The sequence below is a fragment of the Ambystoma mexicanum genome, chromosome 10, assembly GCF_040938575.1.
Source record: "Ambystoma mexicanum isolate Mex_15411 chromosome 10, UKY_AmexF1_1, whole genome shotgun sequence".
NCBI classification, from domain to species: domain Eukaryota; kingdom Metazoa; phylum Chordata; class Amphibia; order Caudata; family Ambystomatidae; genus Ambystoma; species Ambystoma mexicanum.
Window position 1 is genome coordinate 702397518 of NC_090932.1, and position 23315 is coordinate 702420832.

Genomic DNA, 23315 nt, shown 5'->3' on the forward strand with positions numbered 1-23315 from the left:
GGAGGGAGGAACTCTGCGGGTGGGAGCGGTGTCCCCCACATTGGGAGATAACAGGAGAGCCGGCTAAGAGGTAATGAGGTTCTCTCACAGTGCTGAAACAGGACTTGACAAAATGAGTTTTGGCGAAATTGTCATGCAGGGAAATCGCCAAACATAGCCTAACCACTCATCTTTTCGAAACCAGTCTACTGTGCCAGAGCCTCTTTGGTCTTCCAATCTATACCTTCTGTCCCCATGACAAGTTTACCAACTTTGCTACCAGGACTCAACTCCTTCGCTTCATACCTACTTGCTCCCATCACCAGCAGACTGGATAGCTATGCAAAACAAAGCCAAATTCAAATGTCTCCTACAAGTAAGTTACCGCTTTATCCATTCTTGATCAGCCCCTCAAAAACCCTCTTGCAACCTTCCCTCTGCCTCCTCCACTTCACCCACCCCGTGCGTCCTCTCGCTTCTGCTCTTTCACTCTTGCTGCTCAGCTTATTTGGAACTTCCTCCCCTCTGCAATTCGACCAGTCCACATTGATGTATTCAAAAGCAAATTGAAAGCCTGCCTCCTAACTTTGGAGCTATCCTCTTGAATCCTCTCCAGCCTCACTACTTTCCTCTTCCCTCACTGCTCGACTCTTCCCTCTTTTCCCCCACCACACCAGTACTTCATAGTTGGTGGTCACTGCTCATGCTTAGCTGGCTAAACTGCCCACCCGCTGTCACTTGTCCAAAGTTTGTACACCATATTATTCCTGGTATCTGTCCAATAAACCTCTAAACGGGTCATCATGCAAAGTGAATTTATTCCCATTATAATAGTCTCACTGCCTCCCATGTATCTGCTATATTATCTTTTGTATGCTACTTTGGGACCAAAATAGCTTGTTCCCTGTATGTATGCAAAATAAAACTTATCGGGTAATTTCCCATAATGTTGCCATACATATGGTCACCGGGAAACAGCATAGGCGACTTTTATGGGGATAATATATGGGGTAAATGGGAGCAGGGCTTGCAGCGGTGTCCCCCGCTCCCTTTAAAAAAAGATATTGGTGTTGCGGGGGTGTCCCCTGCAAGTTCCATGGGGTAATATCACCACAAAAAAGCGCCATTATTGTATGCCAACATTTTTGCAGGGATATTACTACATAGAACCGTTAAAGTTGGATCAACTATGAAAAATCTGGGAGCTAATGTTGCAGATACAAAACTCCTATCATACAAAAAATGTTCAGTTGTCGTGTGCCACTTCCATTGTTGCATGCATTTAACTGCACGCTTAACACATTGCAGTACTTCTCCCATTGACCTTTCCCATTTCTCTGTTGATCCTGTGGGCTCGTCCCCTTAATGGCGCTCCTCCCTCTGGGGTCTTTAGATAGTGCCAAATATGAGAATGCCTGGCACATTGGGCAAGAAACTAGGGATACGATGGCAAGACCTGGCATACTGAGGCAGTTCCGGTGTTCTATAGCAACACAGGACCAAGGTTCGGTGCTTCAGTTAGCTTTTGGGAGTGAAGTTATTTTCAAAATCTAGGCTTGCTCATGTTTCTGTAAGTCAAAATACTTCCATGCTTCAAGCATTCAGCCAGAACAAAACCCAGGACAAAAAATAAATTAAAAAGCTGTGATTCTCGTTCTGTTTGTCAAGTTTGAGGAAGAAAAAAAAAAAAAAAAAAAAAAAAAAAACACACAAACACATACAAGCCAAACTATCAAAAGTCCCAACCAAGCAACAGGGAAAAATTGCGTGCACTGTCGGATTTTTAAACAAACTAAATACCATCAGCAGCTTTCAGAATGTGTTGTAAGAGTTCAGTTGCTTTTTCTGCACTTAAACGTCCAAAAGGGCTTAATTTAAACACTGCCGAATTGGCAAAATACTTGGGTATTTAGTAGCCCTACTTCACACATTGAATAGCAATGCCTGGCATGAGTTTGTGTCTAGCTTAAAATCATGGTAATACTTTCCCCATAACAAGAATATGTGGGAATTGGCCAGTATTGCAGGACACATCACAAAGTCGACAAATATTAATTATCACCCAAAATTTTATCATGCATGAATGTTAAGGAACATATATCAATGTTATACCCATTCTCCTGTTTGCTTCTCAAGTCTTATGGCGTGACACAAGATTCATTTTGAGTATTTCACATGCCTAATCCTTCGAGCTTGAATTTTTTACCTTCACATTTTTAATTTTTTTATTATCGATTGTAACCTTAACATGCAATGATGCTAGCATGTCAATGTATCTATTCATTGTATTTATCATAGGAAACTATGTTATTGTGACACAAATTCATGTACTAATGTGCCTAAAGAAGCCAAGCAATGACAAATTCTCCTATATTGAAAAATCTGTATTACAACTAAAACATTAAAGGAATAATATTAAGAATAATAAGTCATCAATGTACGCTTCGAGAATACCGGTCCATAGAACGATATTCAAACCATTTTCATGTAAGCAGTATTACAGGGAAACCAAAGATGTTAGGTTGCCCAGGAGGTCTTCCTGCCTTCATCCAAGTTAATCACAACACATTTTCAACGTGTGGATATACCATGATAAATGCCATGATTTAGATGGAAACAAAATAGATTAAAACCAATGTGTTTTAGAGAAGTACCATAGGTAAGGAGATGATGCCCACTTGAGCAATGTAAAGATTAAGGGCATATACAACTCTCAGTGGGGACAGACCACAGAGGAAAGGTTTACCTGAACATTCGAAATATTGGTAAATGCGTTCCTCTGGTCAACAGACGCCTCTTGAACCCTCTCTCTAGTAGCATGTGCATGTATTTTACAATCTTCCACAGCTTTAACGAGTGCAATATTCTCCTCATCAGAAGTCTTCTAGAAAGGTCAAAGCAAACAAGGGAGAGCCGACGTAAAGCAAATGCTAAACGGTGCCTTCTATTGCAGCCATGTAAAATGACAGGAGAATGAACACTTAAAAGGCGCACTTTAGTACAATCTTCAAATCGCCCATATATGATCAGGTTGCAGGAGTTTGTCATTTCTTGATTTGAGTAAAGACATTCAGTGATATGCAACATTTTACAGCAACTGATGGACAAATTAGCTGAATTATGGTAGAATACAGGCCCTCGTATTAAACGCTATGCACATTCTGTAGCAAAACTCAAAAACGCATGGGATTAGACAAACCCTTAAACACAAAGGACACAGAAGGAGATTTGTAGCTACACTGAAACCCCCTCAGGGAAAATGCATGACACAGAAAAGGAAAGTGTTGTGATAGCAGATGTGCAGGTTCGTGAGAGAAGAGAATCTAGTATGCAGATATCCAGCTGAGGGTTCTGTATGGCGCGATACCTGTTCTAGCCAACTATTTAAGGCAATACCTATTAATCTGGAGACTTTGTCGCTAACCAGGTCATCCCATCAACAGGATCTAAAGGCAGCAGTCATTTGGTATGGAGTCGACTAATAGTGTGGGGTGAACTAGCCCTGAATGTGAGAAATGCAGAGGCCAGAGTCAGTTATGAGGGCTCACAAAAAGACAAGGCCTGCACAGAAGTGAAGTCAGACATAAGGCCCAGTGAACCAACTCAAAAGGAAAGAAAAGGAGCCTCACCTTCTTGATGTTAAAATAAGCGCAGTGCATTTCATAGAGGAGCAAAAAGACACATGGACATGTACACAGAATCTTAAATTAAATGCCAGAATTGGGTTTCAAACCGTCGCAGTGAAACAAAGCATTTTACTGTAAAATAAACAAAAGGCATGCAATTTCATTTTGCCCTCATCTAAACTAATATGCTGAGCAAAATGTTCAGACTTTCAATCTTGGTAATGGTGTTCTCATGTACATGTATCCGTCAGAAATCATATGCATACATTGTAAGTTGTGTGCCTTACATATCATTTAAAATGCATTGATGTACAAAATGTACAGGGTGTTTGCTGAAAGGCCATGAGCTGCTGGTGATTTCTTCATATGTGAAACTAAACCCCCTGGCCTCCCTGTTGTCATGGAGATTCAGGCCTGGCTGCCTTCATTGTCAGGGCCTTTCCTTAAATATATAAGAAAATATTTACTTTTGAGATCTGAAATGAGGTGAGATCAGATAAGGACGGGTCTGTTCTGCAGCCCTTGTGACCTTCAGGTCACTAGTCTCATAAAAAGTGCATTAATGTGGTCATTAGACCTTGAAGGGGTAGGCTAACAAACATATCCCTCTATATAAGTCATATGCCTGATCAGGTGAACTGAAACTTAAATGTGTGAGTCTGAGCAAATGAGTAGTGAAACTGTACATTGCTTAAAAGGGGAGAAATTGATTTTATCATGTAAATGGACAGCATACATCGCACAACAGTCATTCCAGGCTTTTATGAAGGTGACAGTCAACCCATCCTAACCATGCTAAAATGATTTTGGTGGGATAAACGCAACTAAAATTATTCACAAAGATGTGATTTGAGCCTTCCCGTGATGGGCAGAGATGTAAAAAGTTGATGAAAGCATGCCAAATATGATTCATGTGATGCCCGTAAAGTGCCATATTTTTCACTGATATGGTTCCTGGATAAATGAAGAAAAACTATCTCTGCACAGGAAGGGTGTGTGGAGTCCAGGTTAGTCTCGTGTGAATCGCTTTAAAATTTAGTTTTCAAAAGATTCATTCATACATGTCGATGTGAAAATTAAGGGTACTTTCCATGTGGTGAGACTTTAACAAGTGGGCTTGGTCATGTTTTTGACTTCAAAGTGAGATGATGAAGCTCTCTCCTCCCCGACCCAGTCCAAAGCACTTGCCCAGTACCTTGTCCTATCAGCACACAGGTGAGAGGGAGGGTAGTGACTCCACCAATCCCTTTCGTGGGAATCATGACAAGTTTGTGATGTCAATTGCACTACAACTAAGCCAGCTTGCCTCAGAGCTGTACTTCTCCCACTAATTCCAAGAGGTACCTGCTGCCAAAATCTGGCAAGAAAGATCCCAGCAGAGAGAGGCCTAATCTTGCAATGGAGACAGGAGCCAGAAGACAGGCGGACCCCTTGGCGGACTCAGAAAATCCTTGACAGACCCCTTGCTGTCCCAGCGGTGTGTTCAGACCTCTCCTGTAGAAATACCCCAAGCCATCGATTGTTTCAGCCCTATATACATTTCCACCATTGTTTTAGTTATTTCCCCATCGGAAAATCCCCTGATTACCTGGGTAGATCCTTAGCATATTGATCAAAGTAAATCAATTAAATGCCCCATTTAATTCACATGATCTGTATTGTTGGCATTCGAAACCAACAATCGTTTTCCAGTGTGTTGTGAGCCGGTATAGTCAAAGATTTGCCAAAAGAATGAACCTCCTCCCCCCAAACCTACTTTCATGTGTTCACGCAGGGTGTGAAAAAACTAAATTCCCCATTGATCCCCTTCATGTTAAACCAGAGTGGGAAGCCCAGTAGTACTAGTGCATATGCAAGGTCCCGAAACAAAATTGTCCGTGTTCCCACTGTGCAAAATGAAATTGTCCCTTTGTTCCATTGCGCTCTATAAAACAAATTGTCATTTGCATTTTCTTTCTCACATTGCATCTGAGATTCCAATTTAAAAAAACGATTTTCCCCATTGTGTGCCGACTAATACCCCAAAGCTCTGCCGGTCCTTTTTAGATGTAGAAAAACGAATTTCCCATTTCTTCCTATCCTTTCCCGTTACAGATGTGCTAAGTAAAACTAAACCGATTTTACCATTGTGCTCTGCAAATCGAATGTTCCCATTACCTGTCTCATTGTTTCTGTGAGTGGTACTCAAGATCCAAGTTTCCCCTTGTGTTCCCACTCCCTGCCACTGCCTTCCATTCAAAAGAGTCAAACCTAGTGGAGGGTAAAGGTTGCTGGGAGAATAAGTATAACTTTGTTTGAATACATTTTCATTGTGTGCTTTGAACTGTTCTTTGCTGGTATTGGTGGGTGATGTAAAGGAAACTATTGTAACTGCATATTCTAGTGCCAACTCTGTGTTGGTACTTTACAAAAGGTTATTTTGTGTTGCCACAGGTTGGTGGTGGATGTAATCTGTTTGTCCCAATTTCACTTAAATAAATATCGTCTTAATACACACCGGCCTGGTTCCTAATCCATTCGGCACTGGGCATTTGTGAGTGTTGTGTGCGAGACAGGATGGAGGCCGTATCAAAAGAACCTATCAACCAAAGCAATTCATTGTGCACCACATGCATTGTGGGGGGAAGAAGCTCCCCAACTTGGGTGTGACCGCATAATAAAACGCGACAATAGGAGCATTTGTTTAGAGCCACTTGGAATGCAACGACTTTCTTCTTACATGTTTTGCTGAATGAACCACCTATCCTGAGATTGCACAGTACATCTCAAACCGCGTCAACAGCATCTCTACAACTGTATTAGAACACATGAAGGGACAGTATGAGGAACTGTACAAGCAAAGGTATGCTTTATTAGAATAAAGTGTGTTCCACTTTTAATAAAACCATGGGAATAATGGCGATTGGCTGTCGGGATTCAGTCTTCACGCTGGGAGCCACTCAAAATCCAGACCATATGAGCAAAATGTGCCCGTTGCATCAACAAACCATTCCATGCACTCACCTACCTGGTGCTTCTCCCCCCACCCCCCAAGTCTCATGACTGAGGGGCCACCATCCTAGTCTTGAAGAACCTAGCACTCCGTCTGCATACCTCGGTCATGCTGGATACACCCTTTACCGAAAGAAAAATCAACTTACCTTGCAAGCTGCAGACTGTGTGACAACATCTAAACATTTTCTTGTTTATACTAGCAAACGTTTGCCTAAAACCAAATGCATGCACCTCACCCCAGGGCTACCATTATTTCTTCTCGCAGGCAATACCGCTAGTTGCCCGAGCTCCTCTAGGATCAAAAACGAGATGTGCAAAGCATCAATAGTGGCAGAAAAAAGCAAAGGAGCAGAAGAACAGTGAACAAAAACAGATGCAAAGATTAAATTCTAGGAATGAAAACTACTGGAAAAAAAGGAGAAAGCGTCCTTTGTGAGGAAACGCAAACTAGATTAATTCAAGAATTGTACAAGTGGTATCAACTACCCTTCCATGTGTTCTTAAGTCTTGAGTTGACTTGGCTCATAGTCTAATTCATTACCTTAACTTTTGCTGGACAAATGTTTGTAGAATGCAGGTGTGACGGGAGTGATCTGGGGAAAATGATTACTAAATTTGATTAGTTAAGGTAGCAAACATGCCACAGTATGTAAATTGTGGATTTGGCTTTTTTTCTTCCCCTACTTTAAGAGGTCAACATATTGCATTTGTTTTCTTGATGTTATTTTGAATGTACGAATAACAATAAAAAAAAATAATAATAAAAATAAATACTTCTCTCAACCACAAACAAACCCCAGACAGCCATATCCCTGTGTTTGGTCATTACCAGTCATGCCCCCCCCTTGATGTGGGGATGATTATTGCAATATTCAACTGTTCCACCTGAGCAAGCAGCTAATTAGAAGAGATCTTGCAGTGTCTGACGAGGAAGTACCTCATTAAGTGAGTGTTAATTGAGTGACCTACCAATTGAGTTCAAATTATTCCTCAAGGACTCAAACCTCCATCATTTTCAGATCCCTCCGATTCACTATCAAATTGCTAATCTACCTATAATTTTTCAGGTGAAGCTGCATTCTCTATGCTGCTACGAATTGCGGTCCCCTGCAGAAGGGATGTGACCAAGTAGTTTGCGCTGCACCCTTTTGGGGTGGGACCTGGCCTAATTTGCAGATGGTCTTTCCCCTTTTGTAATGGCTTGGCAGGTGAAGAATGATGGTGTGGAGGGTTTCCCAGAGCTAGGATTTCTTCTGAACCTTCTAGCCATCACCCTTTTGTTTTCATTTATCATTGGGCAAGTACACTCCTCGCCATGTTTGTTTTTGTATTGTGTTTCAAGCTTTATTTTCAGCCGCTTTGTACGACATAGAAAAGTGGTCAGTGCGTTTAATCCTTTCAAAAATAGTTTCGGATTGGGCAGGGGAGCATGCTGAAGACTTATATAGTTATTGGGGAGAGGGGGGTGATTAATTTGTACAGGTCCCCACAACCAAAATCAGCAACTCGCTCCAATTCTTCAAATCTCTTTCAATGCTTGACTAAGTTTCCTCTAGGTTTATCTCGACCATTGTCTGTGTGGGTTTGGCCAGTACGATTCCTAGATATGTCCTTTTGTCTGCAGGTTCAACATGGTGGGGAGGGAGTGGAACCTTTTAGAGGAAAAGGGTACATCCACCTTTCCCCAATTAAGCCTGTAGCTGGAATGGTTGCCATCAGTGGTATATCATTCTTGGGATTGAACACGGCGAGCAAGATAAGATCTTCATACAAGAACATTTTGGACACTCAGTCCCCCATGTTCAGTTTCTGGATTTCTTTTTCCTCCCCGATACTGTACACCAGTGGTTCCAGCACTATGGTGAAGACGAGGGGAGACGGGCGCATTCCTGCATCATCCCTCTGCCTAAAGATAAAGGTGATGACTATCTCCATGGTCACTATCAGAACCTGTGGACTACTGTATATAGAGTTTAGATCCAAGTCAGCAAATTTTTTTATGGCAGCCAAATGCCAAAAAAGTGAGCAACAAGAAGGGCCATTCCAGCCGGTCTTAAAGCTTTCTCTGCGTCAATTGAAATTGGGGTGGTTTCCGTGGGAGGCCACAGGCTGAGGATATTATGTGGTTCATCCTACCTGGATGGTCCATCGAAGCTCTCTGCAATAAAGACCATTTGGTCTGGGTGAATAAGGATTCCAATTTGCCTTTGCAGCCTTGCTTCTTGGAGCAATTCTAAGTACGTATTGAGCAGGGATATTTGTCGGTAGCCTCAGGATTTTTTTGGATTCCTTTCCCAGATTTGGAATAACTACCATGGTTGCCTGCTTCATTGAAGGAGGGTGTTTGCCTTGCTCCAAGAATGTGTTCAGTAGTCTAAAAGTGGGGGTTCCACCTCTTCTCCTAGAAGTTTATAAAATGTGGCTGCAAAGCCACCAGGGACAGGGGCTTTGCTATTAGTCAGGCTTTTTATTACATTTTGTACATCATTTTCGATAATGGGTTTGACCATGTCTTTAGCCGATTTATCTGGTATCTTGGTAAGGGGTGTGTGATTGCAGATATTCGCTTTGAGGATGTTCTGGAGGTTTGAGAGACAGGTTTCTGTAGCAGTTTCAAAATACTGTATGAGGTCGGGGTCTGCAGTCAAATTGCCTGAATCATCTCGGATCTCCATTATTTGGGCTGATGATGGTCTCTTTTTGATAAAGTTGGCTAGCAGTTTTCGCTGCTGAATGCCCCACTTGTGAAAGATGATCCCTACTTGCTTATGTATGAGAGATTTTAAGGTGCATGGCTTTGTTCAAGGTTGTCAAGGTTCTCTCCTCTAGACTCTTCATATTCTGTTCTCACAAGGTCATTCAGGATCTCTCCTCAGTTTTTTGCGAGATCCTTTGCTTTGGCTGCACCCTATAGTGTTTGCGAGGAGATATCAGTTCCTTGCATCACAATGTATTCCGCTAGAGCTTTGAGTCAGCTCTAGGGGTACTCAATAGAGGCCCATCCATGGTGGGTTGTAGCTGAGAGATGAACAAAGCTTTCAGTTGCTGGTGCTTGCAGGTCAGCCGTCCAGCTTCCGTGTAGCTCCACAGTCTACCCCACCACCCCCCTATAAAACCTTTGATAGCAGACATGATGTGCCCTATTCTAACTGCAAGGATAGATAGCCAAACAGTTTCAGTGGATTCCAATATTTGTTAGCTTATCTCAAGACAGGCAAGAGACAACTAGAACATGTAGTTCAAATACAAAAACTAACCTCCCCTATGATATTACCCAGTGTATGACATTGGGTCATATTAGGGGTTCCATTTCCAAGGTGAAAAGGAGTGGAGACAGTGAGCAGCCCTGGTCTAGAAGCTCTAAATGGAAACAGACTGACATTTAGCCCCCACAATTCGCTTATGAAATTGGGCGAGTATACAAAAATTAGGGCTTGTGCCCCAAAAAAATGTGCGAAGCCCAAATCTATCAACAGTTCATTAAATAGCCTGACTCTACTCTATCGAATACCATACAGTTAACTCTAGTAATTGCAACTCCATTTTCCATGGTCTTTTCAGCAAGAACATATGAAGGCTTATGCAGTCTCTCGGGGTGTGGGGAGATCTAGCTGCATAAAACCCACCTCTGTATCTTGAACCAACGAGGGTATGATCCTTCCATCTTGTGGCCAGAATGTTCTTATGCAAATTAAAGTTAAGTTGGTAGCTGCTGTAAACATCTTGATCCCTGGCCGATTTGTGGCAAACAGTTTTTTAGGGCTTGTTGAACTCAGAGAGACAACCATTTACTGCAGCCTAATCAGGCAGTCTGTGATAACAGTAAAGTTTCAGCCCAGCAATTTGATTGACTGCTCTTACCTTTTGTCTCAGTCTTGGCTCTACAGACGCATGCCCTCTTTTAGGGTTGGGTAGAGTTGGCACATTCATTAACCATTCTCTCCTAGAAGTGTCACATAGGGCCTTCAATGTGTAAAGTCGTTTATGGAAGGCAATACATGTAAGCACTTTTGGGATGGGTTCATGGTTATATCATATGTTCCTTCTTTCTCTATAGCTGTCGCACCTAAATGACTGCTTTTTTTACATTGTGGCACAAATAGATAAGCTTGCTCCCCCGCTTCATACTGAAAGGCCCATAATCTATAGAGCCTATTGTGCCATTGAATTAAGGCATGTATTTAAGTAAACATTTACCATTTCAAAACCTCTCAATTGAAAAATGTTTCTAATCCCAAAAGAACTGAACAAAGTTCTTCCTTCTGTAACCTTTCCTGATCTTTCTGGTCTTCCCAATTCCAAAATTAAGTTTTGTGGGTCATGGTCCACCTCCATTTTGCTTTACATGCCATACAAGGCGCACACACCTAGAATATGGAGCCATGATTTATACTCCTCAAATCAGATCCAAGATGACCCATGATGAGCCACAAGCAATGTTTTTTAGTGGTATCTTCAGGCATCATATCTCTTCCAATAACAACCAGTATTATCAGTTATCCCTTCTGCCAGTATGCCACAGTACACTCATTATGAAGTATTGTAGTGGACATCCAATAATTGAGACCACTTTGCATTCAAAGTTAAAATCCCTTTCTATGGGATACAAGAGTCTCCATGGCCTTCCATGATTACTTTCATTAGCAATGTGGCTCCATACAAGCTTGCCAAATTGTCTAGGTACAGGCCAAAGTACCAGTCTGCTCCTAGCATCATTGGGCTGTGCCTGATCTCAGATTCGGGTAAGCTATAAAAAGGGACTTTTGTTGAGCCAATGGTCACCAGTTTCTCTCCCATGGATACCATTGGAAATGCATTCTTGCAGGACAGCATTTGCACAGAAAAAACAGCCCATACTTTTAAATTTGGCATTCAACTACGGTGTACCTTATCCACCTAATCTCTTTGCAGTTTGCCTGCTTCTGCAGCCGGAAGATCGATTTCTTGCAACACCACTACATTGTTATTTAATGCAGGTACCTTATAATTATCTTGCGCCTTTTGACATTGCGGGATATTCCTTTCAGTCTCTTCATTGTTTTTGCATGTCCAAGTAGGTCATATATCCATCGAACATAATTTTGACCAGCGTAGCTGTGACCTCCATAGTCCTAAGCATTCCTATTACACGCCTAATCACAACTGAACCATACCAGGTTACCAAACACTAATACAATGTAATGTCCCCTTATCCAAACCTTTCCTTGCACCGGTCCATTATATGGTAATCTCCAAATTCAAGAAACAGTGTCATTCATGATTCTCTTTCCAGAGTGTTAGATGTATCAAGTACAGTTATTTGAAATTATGGTGGTAAACAAATATACACACACTAGCCAGCATGTTCATCATGAAATTACACATGTTATACCACCAGCCTCATAACAAGGAACAGTTTCCAGGTACCCATCATAGTTTCGATAATGTATTCTGAGATTTAAATGTTTAATTCTTTCCAATTGAGAGGTTCCCCAGATGTCACTGCCATATCTTCCATACTTTTGAATGCTTAGAAGAGCAAGCAATAATGGCACTTATTTTGATGTTTGAGTCATTAGCTTCTCCTCTGACCGTGTGCTTCTTTGATTCCAAGAGCCAACGGGATCCACTTAATCTTCTTTTAGGGAACCTGAAAAAGCCTTCAACTCATCCAGTTGGGCTTTAATCCAATGAACCTCATCTGCCATCTCCTCTCCCTACTCTTCCACATCTGAAAGCTTCTCCGTACATCTGCGAAGGTCTTCCTTCAAGACCACCATTTCACTGAAATAAGTTCAGCATGTTGACAGTTCGCAGAACAGGTCGAGTGTTGAAGAATGTTGACTGACACCATCACCACAGGCATTGACAATTACGCATGACCATGTGATGATGCATTTCTCAAGACATGCCGGACTACTCCATCAAACGCTAAGGGGAAAAGACTGTGGCACTGTATATGATAACAGAATAGGCTTCAGTCAATCACTGGCACAGAAAGACGTGCACAGCATCCAGCACTCGGTCACTCGCAATGCAGACTTTAATGGAACTTTAAGGTACAGATCATTCCACTTTTCAGTCCTCCAAGATGCCACACCTGCCCGTTTTCTTTATGTATTGGTTATTTGTGATGCACACTATACAGCAAAAATTGTTTTTCAAGGCGCATCAAGACAAGGGGGGGAAAGGGGTTGAGGACGAAGGTACAAAACAAACATTTTTAAAAGTTCTTGAAATATTTGGAACGTGCAAAGTGCTATGGCAGGAGGGGGCTAGAGGGAAATGTAGCATCAAGGAAGCCCGAGGTTGTACAGAATAAGGGCCTGGTAGAAGGAGGGCTAGCCAGTTGGAACAAGAGGGTGACATGGTGCAAAAGAGCATGTGGGCCAGGAAGGCTGAGGGAGTGGAGTGCGCTCAGGTTGCAGGAACTAAGGCAAAGCCATCGATGTATCAGGGGCAATGGAAGGGACTGCATCAACAGAATGGAGGAGCAGAATCGGCTTACATCAAGAAGTGTAGGAGGCTGCAGCAGAGGGCTGCAGGGCAAAAAAGATGGCAGACCAAACTAGGTCCGACAGGGCCGGACAGGAAACAAACCCACGACCTTCATAGAGCACCTTAAGAAAGGGCCTGCGTCGTCTGCTAGCTCCCTGGGAAGGGTCAGGAAGTAGTAGAGAAAGACCAATAGTAGGCAAACCGAGGTGGAGAAAGCAAGGCACAACAAGGGCGCATACGTCTTCAGGATGCAGTCAGCCATTATGGAATGGCAATAGTTGTAATTAATAAAAGTCCAGCAGGGCTTACATAGCGAGATGGTGACTGTGGATAATATGCAGTGTGCAAGGTTCCATGATGGCAAGGGCCTTGAGGCACTCCTGTGCCGACATGATGCTCACACAGGGCCAGACATCAGTAAGAGTGGTCGATATTCTAAGTCAACATCAAGCAGTATTATTTCTGGGTCTGTCTAAATGCATCTCCCTTCAATATGGTTTTCTTTTCTTCCAAGCTTTGATAGCAGTACAAGGAGAAGAATTACAGAATGAGTGAAGTGGAACCTCACCAAGAAAGGATTTCAAAGCAGAGTACCACATTCAATCCTCCCCAAGCATAGGCCCACAGATTTAGAACCTATATCCCCATCACCAGTTCTTACATGTTCCCAGATGAATAAGCCATTACCCTCTGGGAGAGAGGAGAGATGAGGACTTCTGTGCACGTAGCTCAATGAGTGCCTTTTGCAACGTCTCCCCCTAAAATCATGCAACATGGCTGTTTGGCAAGCAATTCTGTTGGTTTTGACATTAATGAACACAGAGGCTACTCTATACTTTAACGAGGGTGGTGTTGTGGCGTGAGCTGGCCCATTTTCCATCACTTGTATCAACATTTGAGTGTTCCAGGGATGGATTTTGCTTTCAGTGGTGATGTGATAACTTCATGGTACCCTTACTGTTCCTTTAAAGTCATACCTTGCTGCAGCCTGTCAATATCCTTTTAATTATTTCATCATCACATAGCAGCCTGCTAGGTCACACCACTGCAAGCATTGGGTATGCAGGCCATAGACTTACAACTAATGTGCTCCAGGTTTCTGCCAAGGTCAGTTACTACCACAGCTCACCCCATAATCATGAAGCTGCCGGTATCAAGATCTTTTGAAAGACCCAATTCACATCTATAAAGCAAATGAGACCATCAGTCACAGAGTAAAGCAAATACAACTTTTTTTTTCACTCGAGTGGGCTCCAGTTCAACCACACCCTGTATCTCAGGGATATTAGCCAAGTGAGCAATTTCCCAAAAAGAAATCCCTTTTATACACATTGGCTCACTAAATCCATTGGTGGCTTAGACATTTTATGTTTTCCTGCTATCTACAGAGATTCGAGAAACATTTGTCAGCAGTTACTTGCTTGCACACCCTAACCTTACAAGATAGCAGGCGATTCCAAGATGAGCAGATGTTCCCACTGTGCCCATCTTTTTTTGTGCAACCAAAGGTTACTCTGCAGATGGAGCTATAGTTTAAGATCAGCCTTTACCGTCTGGTCACAGGACTGTTTCTAAGAAAGGGATTTTAGTTGTGAATCTTTCATTCAACATAAAGGGGATTTCGGATATAGATCCTTGGTACATATACATACACCGTGTCTCAAACGATAAGCAACTGCAGACGGTAAAACGCTTATCCTATCCGGTCTCATGTCTTGCTTCATGCTTAAAAGGCACAGCTCACAATCCTACATGAAGTCGCATTTGTGAACAAAATGAAGTAGCTTAAGGCTAACCTGGATATGTACATTTTCACAAGACCAAAGTGTAGTACTCCAGCTGCAGAGAGACTGGTCATGTTCTGCTGCCACTACATTATACACTCACAGCACCTGCGAGCAACCAAGCTCCCTAGCAGTCTACAAGCAAAATACATTGGTCATGGGGTTTCATAGGTTATGCCACACTCTGTCATCATACAAGGTGACTTACAACATTAGCACAGAGTTTGGGGGTGGTTAAAGGAGAAATCAATTCCAGTCTCAGAAAGACATGTCTGCTGCAAGCCATGTCCCAGGCATATTATAAAAAAGTGGGAGAATGGTCTTCAACAGACAATAAGAGCAGGTCAGTCTGAAATAATTCCCATGTCGCATTCTTTACATGCCAGTGTTCAATGTCACGCTGTATGGAAATCCGGACAAAAAGGAAAGTATACAAATGAAAACTTGATATTGAAAATAGATCATCAACTGCATCCTGTATGCAGCATTTGAAAGAAATGCCCGATAGGAAATGTTGCGATCTCAGTGGTCCATCTACAACAAGAGTATTTATAACAGATCCAAGAAAATAAGTCCTTCCAGGTGTATGAAAGCATCCAGCAACCTTTATTAAAAGGGAGAATAGATGAACCTGGTATGAAAACACACAGCAGGTTATAGAATAGTAGAAAAGCTAATTGGGCATGCATTGCATCCGTTTGCTTCTTTAAAGTTACTGAAAATCAGCTTTGTATAAAGAAACTTAGATAGTTGAAGTGTAAATCTTTACCAACATGAGCCAGATAGCAAAAGTGTTAGAATATTACACGGTTTAACAAACCAGTCCTAGTATTGCAACATGGAAACAAATATTATTGTAAAAGCTAGATTTGTGAATGAACCCGTAACTTTGGGCTGAATAGAAACATGGCAATTTCTCTGGCTGCAGTAACTGTGCTGGGGATACTCTCTCAAAGGAACTGTAAACTCAGGCCTCTGTGGCTGGGCTATAATCCTTATGACTTCCTGGAATCACAAAAGTGCTATATGTGTTTGGTAAACAGGCCTTGGGACGAAAAGCAATGCTACCCATCAAGTCCCATTTGTCATTGGGGCCAACAACAGTTCCCTACAAAATACAAGGAATATATTTTGAGAATTTGTCTCCCGGTAGACTTTGTCCAAGTGATCAGCAACTAATTAAGCAGGGCTTCTAGTGGGAAATAACATTCATGTCTGCAGAGATCCGAGTCTGACAAGTTCTTGTAATCACTCAAGGGCCAGTGAGCGGCTCTACAAATGGCTTGGAGTAAATACATTTCAAAGAATTTCTGTCTGTGGTAAGTCAGAAGAAGGAGTCAGACAAAAGGGTGGCCTTTCAAACTCAGGGTTGTATTCAAATAATAAGAAAAGGCCTCTTTTCCTAGAACTAGAGGTGTTCCCATACCCACTTTAATTCTAACCTGGGTGCTCGCCATTATGGCAGTTGTCGCTAAACAATCAGTCCTCTGTCCAAAACTATCCTACTCTGACACCAATCAAATGTATTCAGCAAACAAAAATGAAGCCAGGAGAAGGACTTATTTCTCCTGGTCCAACTTTTTCAGCCGTAAGGGCTGATTTCTGATAGACTATTTTAACAGTTCTGAGAAGCCCTTGTAATTCCTCCCAGGGGCTTCTTTGGGCTTGGTTGAATGCCCAACAGTTATTCTTTCCCATTGTTGGAAAGTTAAGGAATATATATTGGTGGTTGCAACAAGGGAGATCACTCCGGCAATTTCCTTGTCCATTTCTACAAATTCTCTGATGGGGGAAGACTACTCCCATAGTAAACTTTATCCTTGATATCTCCTGTGGTTATGAGTAGAATTACTCTCAAAACACTCACTCTTGTACAAACCTCTACCGGATTTCCCATGGCCTTCTTTCTGGTGTGGGTGGCTCCATCTTGCTCCCTCTCCGGCTCTCCCTTGCATGCACTCTCTTGGCCTTTTGGTGTTGGCACAGTTAAAGGACCACCTGGTCCACCTCCTTCAGGTCATGCCACTGTCAGTCTCTCCAGAGCTTATGCATACATAGAGTCTACATCCAACTACAGAGTGCTCTGCCAAATATTCCAGGGAGTACGAAGGACCGGCTTCTCCTACTCACTTCCTTAATCCCAGGTTTCGATCTCCCGCGCTAATAGACTTCAAGCCGGGTTCTGTCTTCGAGTCCTTTCTTGGTTTTATGCCCTATGGCTGGGTGCTCTCCAGCAGAGTGCCTTAGTCCCTCATTTGTGCCAATGGTGTATTCTACATGCCTCCTTACAGCCACCTCTTCTCAGTACCATCTAGAATTGGAAATGGAGTTTGAATCGCTCCTTTAATCTTCCTCTTCGCAGTACTTTTGGGAGGCTCATCACAGTTTGTTCCTCCTCGTTTTGGAAGTGTTACATCTTAATTGAGGAAAGGAGGGAATGTTGCATTAACAAACAGTAGTGCTTCTAAGTTGGTTCTTGGAGGACCTCAAGGATTTCATAGTCTCAAAGACAATACGTTTATGGAGTTTCAAAGAACTTGAGGTCCCACTTTCTGCAACCCCTAGGGGAATTGTGTAGTGGGACTACCACACTAGCCTCATAGGGAAGGGTTCCCCTCTAGAGAGAAGTGACGAGATCCCATGAATCATCAGTGTCATGGCAAGTAGGCCTTACAGAGGTTGTAAGTCACTCAGATAGGAGCTTCAAAATGGACAACGCCATATCTGCCTGGCCAAGAAAGGGACCTATTAAATATTTTGTTCCATTATTTTTTTTTTTATATATACGAGATCACATTATCGGGAATATCTTCTGATAGGAATAGTGTAGAAACTTAGTTTTTCACCCAATATTAACAATCTAAAATGATTGAGATGTTGCATTAGACAAATATTGGCGCAGAAACATCGCAATGGTTTATATAGCTTAGCGTCCAGGCCGGCTGGGGCATTATTTTGAGAGAATAGGATTGTTGAGTGCAAGGGTCAGAAAAGGAAAAGCACAAATCAGTCTGTCTCACACACATCATGCAGAGATGAACATTGCATTTTAGTTGTCCGAGTGAGAGCAATCTGGCAAACTGATTACGTTACACACATTACTAACGTTTTTGGAAATTCACCACTGTTTAATTTAGAAATCTCTGAGATGCCTTATCAAATGTGAGGGGGAACTGGCTTTAGAAGTTGCTCCCACTAAACTGCCCACTGAATTATTGTATGTCAAATTAGCATGAAGAGGGTGGTTTAGTGTGATGTCATTTTGGGAACACTCTCCAATCACATAGCCTAACCAATCATAGAACTGACACCTTTGAAGGGAGTGGTGTTTAATCTATACAAAGTCCAAATCCAGAGACTGAAAGGGACTGAAAAAGATTGAAAGCAGAATATAGTTCGAACAGGAAGGAGAATAGAACAGCCTGTCTTCCTTTGGACTCATTTTAGGTTACTGGCAGGCCACAGTAAGACACTTACATGGAATTTAACCCCAGGTCTTCCCTCAGTGGAAACAGGTAAGCAGACAAGCCCAAAGCAGTCTCTGGATGGAAACTGACCCACCTTGCGATGGCTACCTCTTGCCAAAAGGGGAAATTAACCAGTCATTGAGAGGGTACCCCACCTTCCTGTGGGGCAGCCAAAAGAAATTCCTATGCAAGTATAATGCCAAGGGGGATGTATAATTTATAGGGGTATAAATTGAATCCCAGGCACTGCCCTTATTTGTAAAAGTACTGCGTTGAGGGTGTACATCAATTAAGTGAACATCCTGGGAAGTTAGTAAATATTTCAAAAGTTTACCTGCTTCTGGAAACCTTTGATTAGATATCCCAGTTCAAATAAGATCATAAGTCTGGGCATCTGCAATATCCCCATAAGATAGAAATCTTTGACTGAAAAGTGCTATGTTTCTGGGGCTGTTCCCATTTTAATGTATCTAAAGCCTGAAGAAATACTGCAGCATTTGAAACACAAAAGCTGCTAGGAATCGGGACTGGAAAACTCAGAGTCAACACCTTGGCGTTCCTTTACATTTAGAAATTGGGAGCTAAAAGTGTGGGATGGTAAACCAGAGTCCATGTCACAAGATTGATCTTTGGAAGACGGTTGACATCCGGTCCCCAGGTCGACAGAAATTGAAGGTGCGAACCCGATTCCTTTACATGGAAAACGACATGTCCCTTATACAAAAGAGGATGAAGGGAGAACAATTTGAAAGTTAAACAACTTTTAGATTCAATTGCAGTCTTAATGTACCCGGGTGGTCCTCCATGAAATGACATTTCCACAACAGAACGGTGTGCAATCCCCTGATGAAGACGTGGTGAAACACTTTTTTTCGTTGAAACCGGTTAGGGTTTATCTGTGGCTTGGAAATATTAAAATGATTGGACACATTCCAAGCCATAAGTAAAATAACAAAGAAGAAAAACATTGTGATTTATTGTTGGTATTAAAATGAAATGTGTTGATATGCATTTGATCTAGTAATTAGAGCATGGATTGTGCGTTTGTGTTAGGGCAGACAATGATGGAATGAACATGACGGAGGTATCTATGTTTTCCCCTGCATTGCTATGTTTTGTTTAGATTTTTTCCTTGGTGGGTCACAGTTAGGAGTTCACATGTACATAATTGGTTGCTTTTGATTAATTGATAATTCTGAGCTTCATAATTCATTATAAATAAATATTTTTATGAATAATTTCCTCTGTAATTTCTTTCAACATATTGACAATGGTTGACCTCCATTCCAGATTAGAGATCTACTGCTTTTTCAATAAAACACCAACAAATACAACATTTTATTTTACACAAATCGGGAACCTTGGAATGGCAAGAACCCTCCCATTAGCTAGAGAGTTTCAAAAATCCTTCCTGGGTCATGGTCAATAGCAGGGATTGTAGGGTCAAAAGGAGAATGTTAAGATCGGTACACTGTGCCACGCGATGGATTTATGTGTATTACCTTTCTAAAGTCCTGTCCGATGCACATTCCTAGGATGCCTATAGTTTGCAGTCCCACATCATTAACTTAACTGGCTTCCCAAAGATATTGAAGTAGTTGAGGAGATTTGCAATTTGCTAGTCCATTTTAGGCATTCTTAACAGACTGGACAAGAATTGAGTTTCCTGCTGATTAAGCGCTCATCTCCGACATATGCTCAGCCTGCGGGGCCGAGATTCACATTCCAGCAAGCCCATCTTTGAATTTAATCATTCCAAAGTTGAATAAAATTGGATAACAGTACAAATATGGCACTTAAAAGCAGGAAGAATCTGCCATCAAGCACAGTATTAAACGCATGGCATTAAGAGGCAGCTCTTTAGTCCTTACCTTTGACTTGGATTGATAGGGATTGGCATGGATAAGGTACAGTAAAATGCATCTATTCTGCTTTAAGGGAAAACTCCAGTATAGATTAGGACCGACAACCACTATGCAATTCACTGGCACACATTCCCAAGTCTAATGTAGGACTAATGCAGAGAATCAACAGTAAAAGTCCAATCTATTCCATCATTAAAGTCCTCGCTTGAAGTCTGGGACAAGAGGCATTTTAAGTAATCTATGGGATGGCCTACTAGAGTCACCCAATTAAATCAATAGTGTTGGCATAGTGTGGCAGGCTAAGCTACACTGCAGATTGTTGACTCTACGTTGCCGTTTGCTCAGTATTTTCTCCAGCTTCACTTTAGGAATAGGTTCCAGCCTACAAAGCCTACATCCTGACAGAGCGTTTGGGAGAGCGTTTGGCAGAAGGGTTCTTGAGGACTGTAATGGAGTAGAACATTAACAACCCAGCCATCAGAACATGGAGCCACACAAAATCTTTTATGGGCTCCAACGGCATAAGCAACCCGCGTTTGCCATGTCCTTCTGATCAAAGTGCACTACATAACTTTGCCAGTATGGACGTCTCAGAAGCAACTCCACAGAATTTAGAGGTTAATGGCGTAGAAGTTATCGCTCCCCAGGTGGATTGCCAGGATCAGCAGGATGAGCAATGTGTTGCCCCTCTAGGCAACACACAAGTGAACGTCTGATGCAAAAATCCTCACTGCACCCCCCCCCAGACTTACCTCGCTGCTGGTATTGGCTCACTGCACCAGTCACTTGCAGAGGAGCTTGCACATGCATGTGGCACTGTGTCCGCGGGGGCTCCCGAGTGCACATGGGAGGGCTGAGCGGGGAGAAGGTGTCCGAGGCAGTGTTCTGCGCGCCTGTAGAGGTGGCGATCTTTAGCCAAAAGAAATCCCACCCAAAGCAAAACGTGAAACAAATTATGGCTACGCAAAGAACGTAGATTCTCCCATATTCGTGGATGCTCTGGGTTACTTTACGGATAACTGGGTTGAACAGCAGTTAATTCAACCGTCCACAACTCCAGCGATGTTATCTATCAACATCAAAAATACAAAACAAATATATATAAAACACAATCACGGACCATACAGGAAAACAAAAAATAAAAACCTGTGGAAACGCTTGTAAACAGTGCTAAAGTGTCCTCAAAATTGAGCATAAAAAAGATGTAATCAATGGCAAAAGCCAATCCATCTTCAAAAGTTAATCTGCTAAATATCCCCATGATGAATCATCCTCAACTAAATTGGGTCAGAAAAAAGCACCAGACAAAATCCCTCTCAGATCCAAAATTGATAAAATGGCATTTCAAGCCAAAGGAGCAAACTAAATCAGGCACAGACAATACAATTACAAGCCAAAAGGACATGACATTGGTCCAGACAGACCAGCAAACCTGGTGAGAAGTATCTGACAAGGAGCTACTCTGGGCCTCTGGTCGTTGCGATGCAGTAGCCATACCATCTAGAGTTGCCAATCCACAACAGAGTAATAGAAATACGGACGTAGGAAATGGAGATAGTCAATTGCACACAAAAAAAAAATGCAAAAGTAGTATTGGCACTAAATGCAAAGTGTAATGTCGAACAAGAGACGACTCAAAATGACGTGTGGTTCGCACATGACATTTTGAAACGGGAAGGGGAAATCACCCCTAGGATGCAACCCCCAACCAAACACTCCCTATGCTCGAAGAGAAAAACTAGCGATAGCAGAAGTGGAATTAAATCTACACTCCAAATGGCTATGGAAAAAAAAAGAGAACCGGGTCAAATGAGCAAAGCAATTCTCCAAACCCGGAACTGAATGAAATTAGGCATCTTGCCCAGAACAAGCAAGTTCAATTGTTACCACAGGTAGTAAGGAGGAACAGATAATGACAACGAATCAAAAACGATATATACAACTTACACAGACGATTCAGTAGCGCGAATGCTGAATATGCTCCTAAGCAATATCAACAAAGACACAAACGGTCTCCCAAGAGATGTAGACAAGAAAATGTCAAGAGCTGCATAACACACAAGCAGAAGATTTACAAGTAGAAGCAGAGCATTACACAAATCTGCAAACCACAGTGGGCTCTATGCGAACAATAACGCTAGCCCTGTTCCTTAAACTTTATGAAGTGCTCCACGAAAACTATAAGGCCCAGACCACTTTACTAGCGCTCATGCAATCAAAACTGATATACATTGAGGCATACATCGAAGCAACAAAAAAGAAGAAACAGAAAGAGACAATTTCATCTTTAAAACACTTATTGATCTGATGGAGAATTCAAAAGAGGACAAATAGTGAATCTTCTAAGAACGCAATTCAGTAATAGTGAAAAAGGTGATAATTGCACTAAAGACAAATGTGCAGCGCCTGAGACCAAGTCCCACATACAGAGATTACCTATAGAAAAACCAATTTGTGAAATAAGACTCCATATCACATCCAGAAAAATACAGCGAATGACAAAGAATTGCCAACATTATAAATTGTTGGTCAGTCTCTACCAGGAGCAAGCATACTATACCAACCGGTCCCATTGACAATGTCTCATGGGGCCTGTAGTACTCTGGGTGAAACCAGAACTGTGGAAAAACAAACCACGAAACAAACTCAAGAACTTTTCTCTTTATTCGAACCAGATAAAAGCAACATCCTGAACGCAATGGAAAAGACTTAAGCTAGAAGGAAAATCGGAGCCCCAAGTTAAAAAGACAAAGAATCTACCCACGGTAAAACTGACATCAAACGGTGATGCATAGAACTCTATTTGAAACTTGAAACCAAATGGAAACCACATTCGGTTGAATTCACAAACAATTGAAATGAAAACAATTCCAGACCTGGATGCACAAATAAAACATGACCGCGAAAGGCAATTTATAAAAATCGATCTATATAAAACGAGTCTGGAATGAGAAACTCCACTGAAAGAGAGCAAGATCCTTTACTGCTGTTGTCTGTATACGAAGATGAAAGCATCATTTAAGGTGGGAGCAAAAGATCAAACATAGCCAAATGGCCATGGAGCAACGGGCTGAGCCCGTTTTCTCAGATTCAAAAATCAACTCAGTTGGTCACCTTAAAAGC

General features: G+C 42.0%; 1 protein-coding gene across 1 annotated transcript in view; it reads right to left on the reverse strand.

Moving 5' to 3' along the window:
• The window catches only part of LOC138493213 (G2/mitotic-specific cyclin-B3-like), a 491616-nt gene that overhangs the window by 342257 nt on the left and 126044 nt on the right, over positions 1–23315 (reverse strand). Inside the window, exon 3 of the mRNA XM_069620365.1 lies at positions 2726–2863. Coding sequence (XP_069476466.1) covers positions 2726–2863 — 138 coding nt within the window. The remainder of the gene's footprint in view (positions 1–2725; positions 2864–23315) is intronic.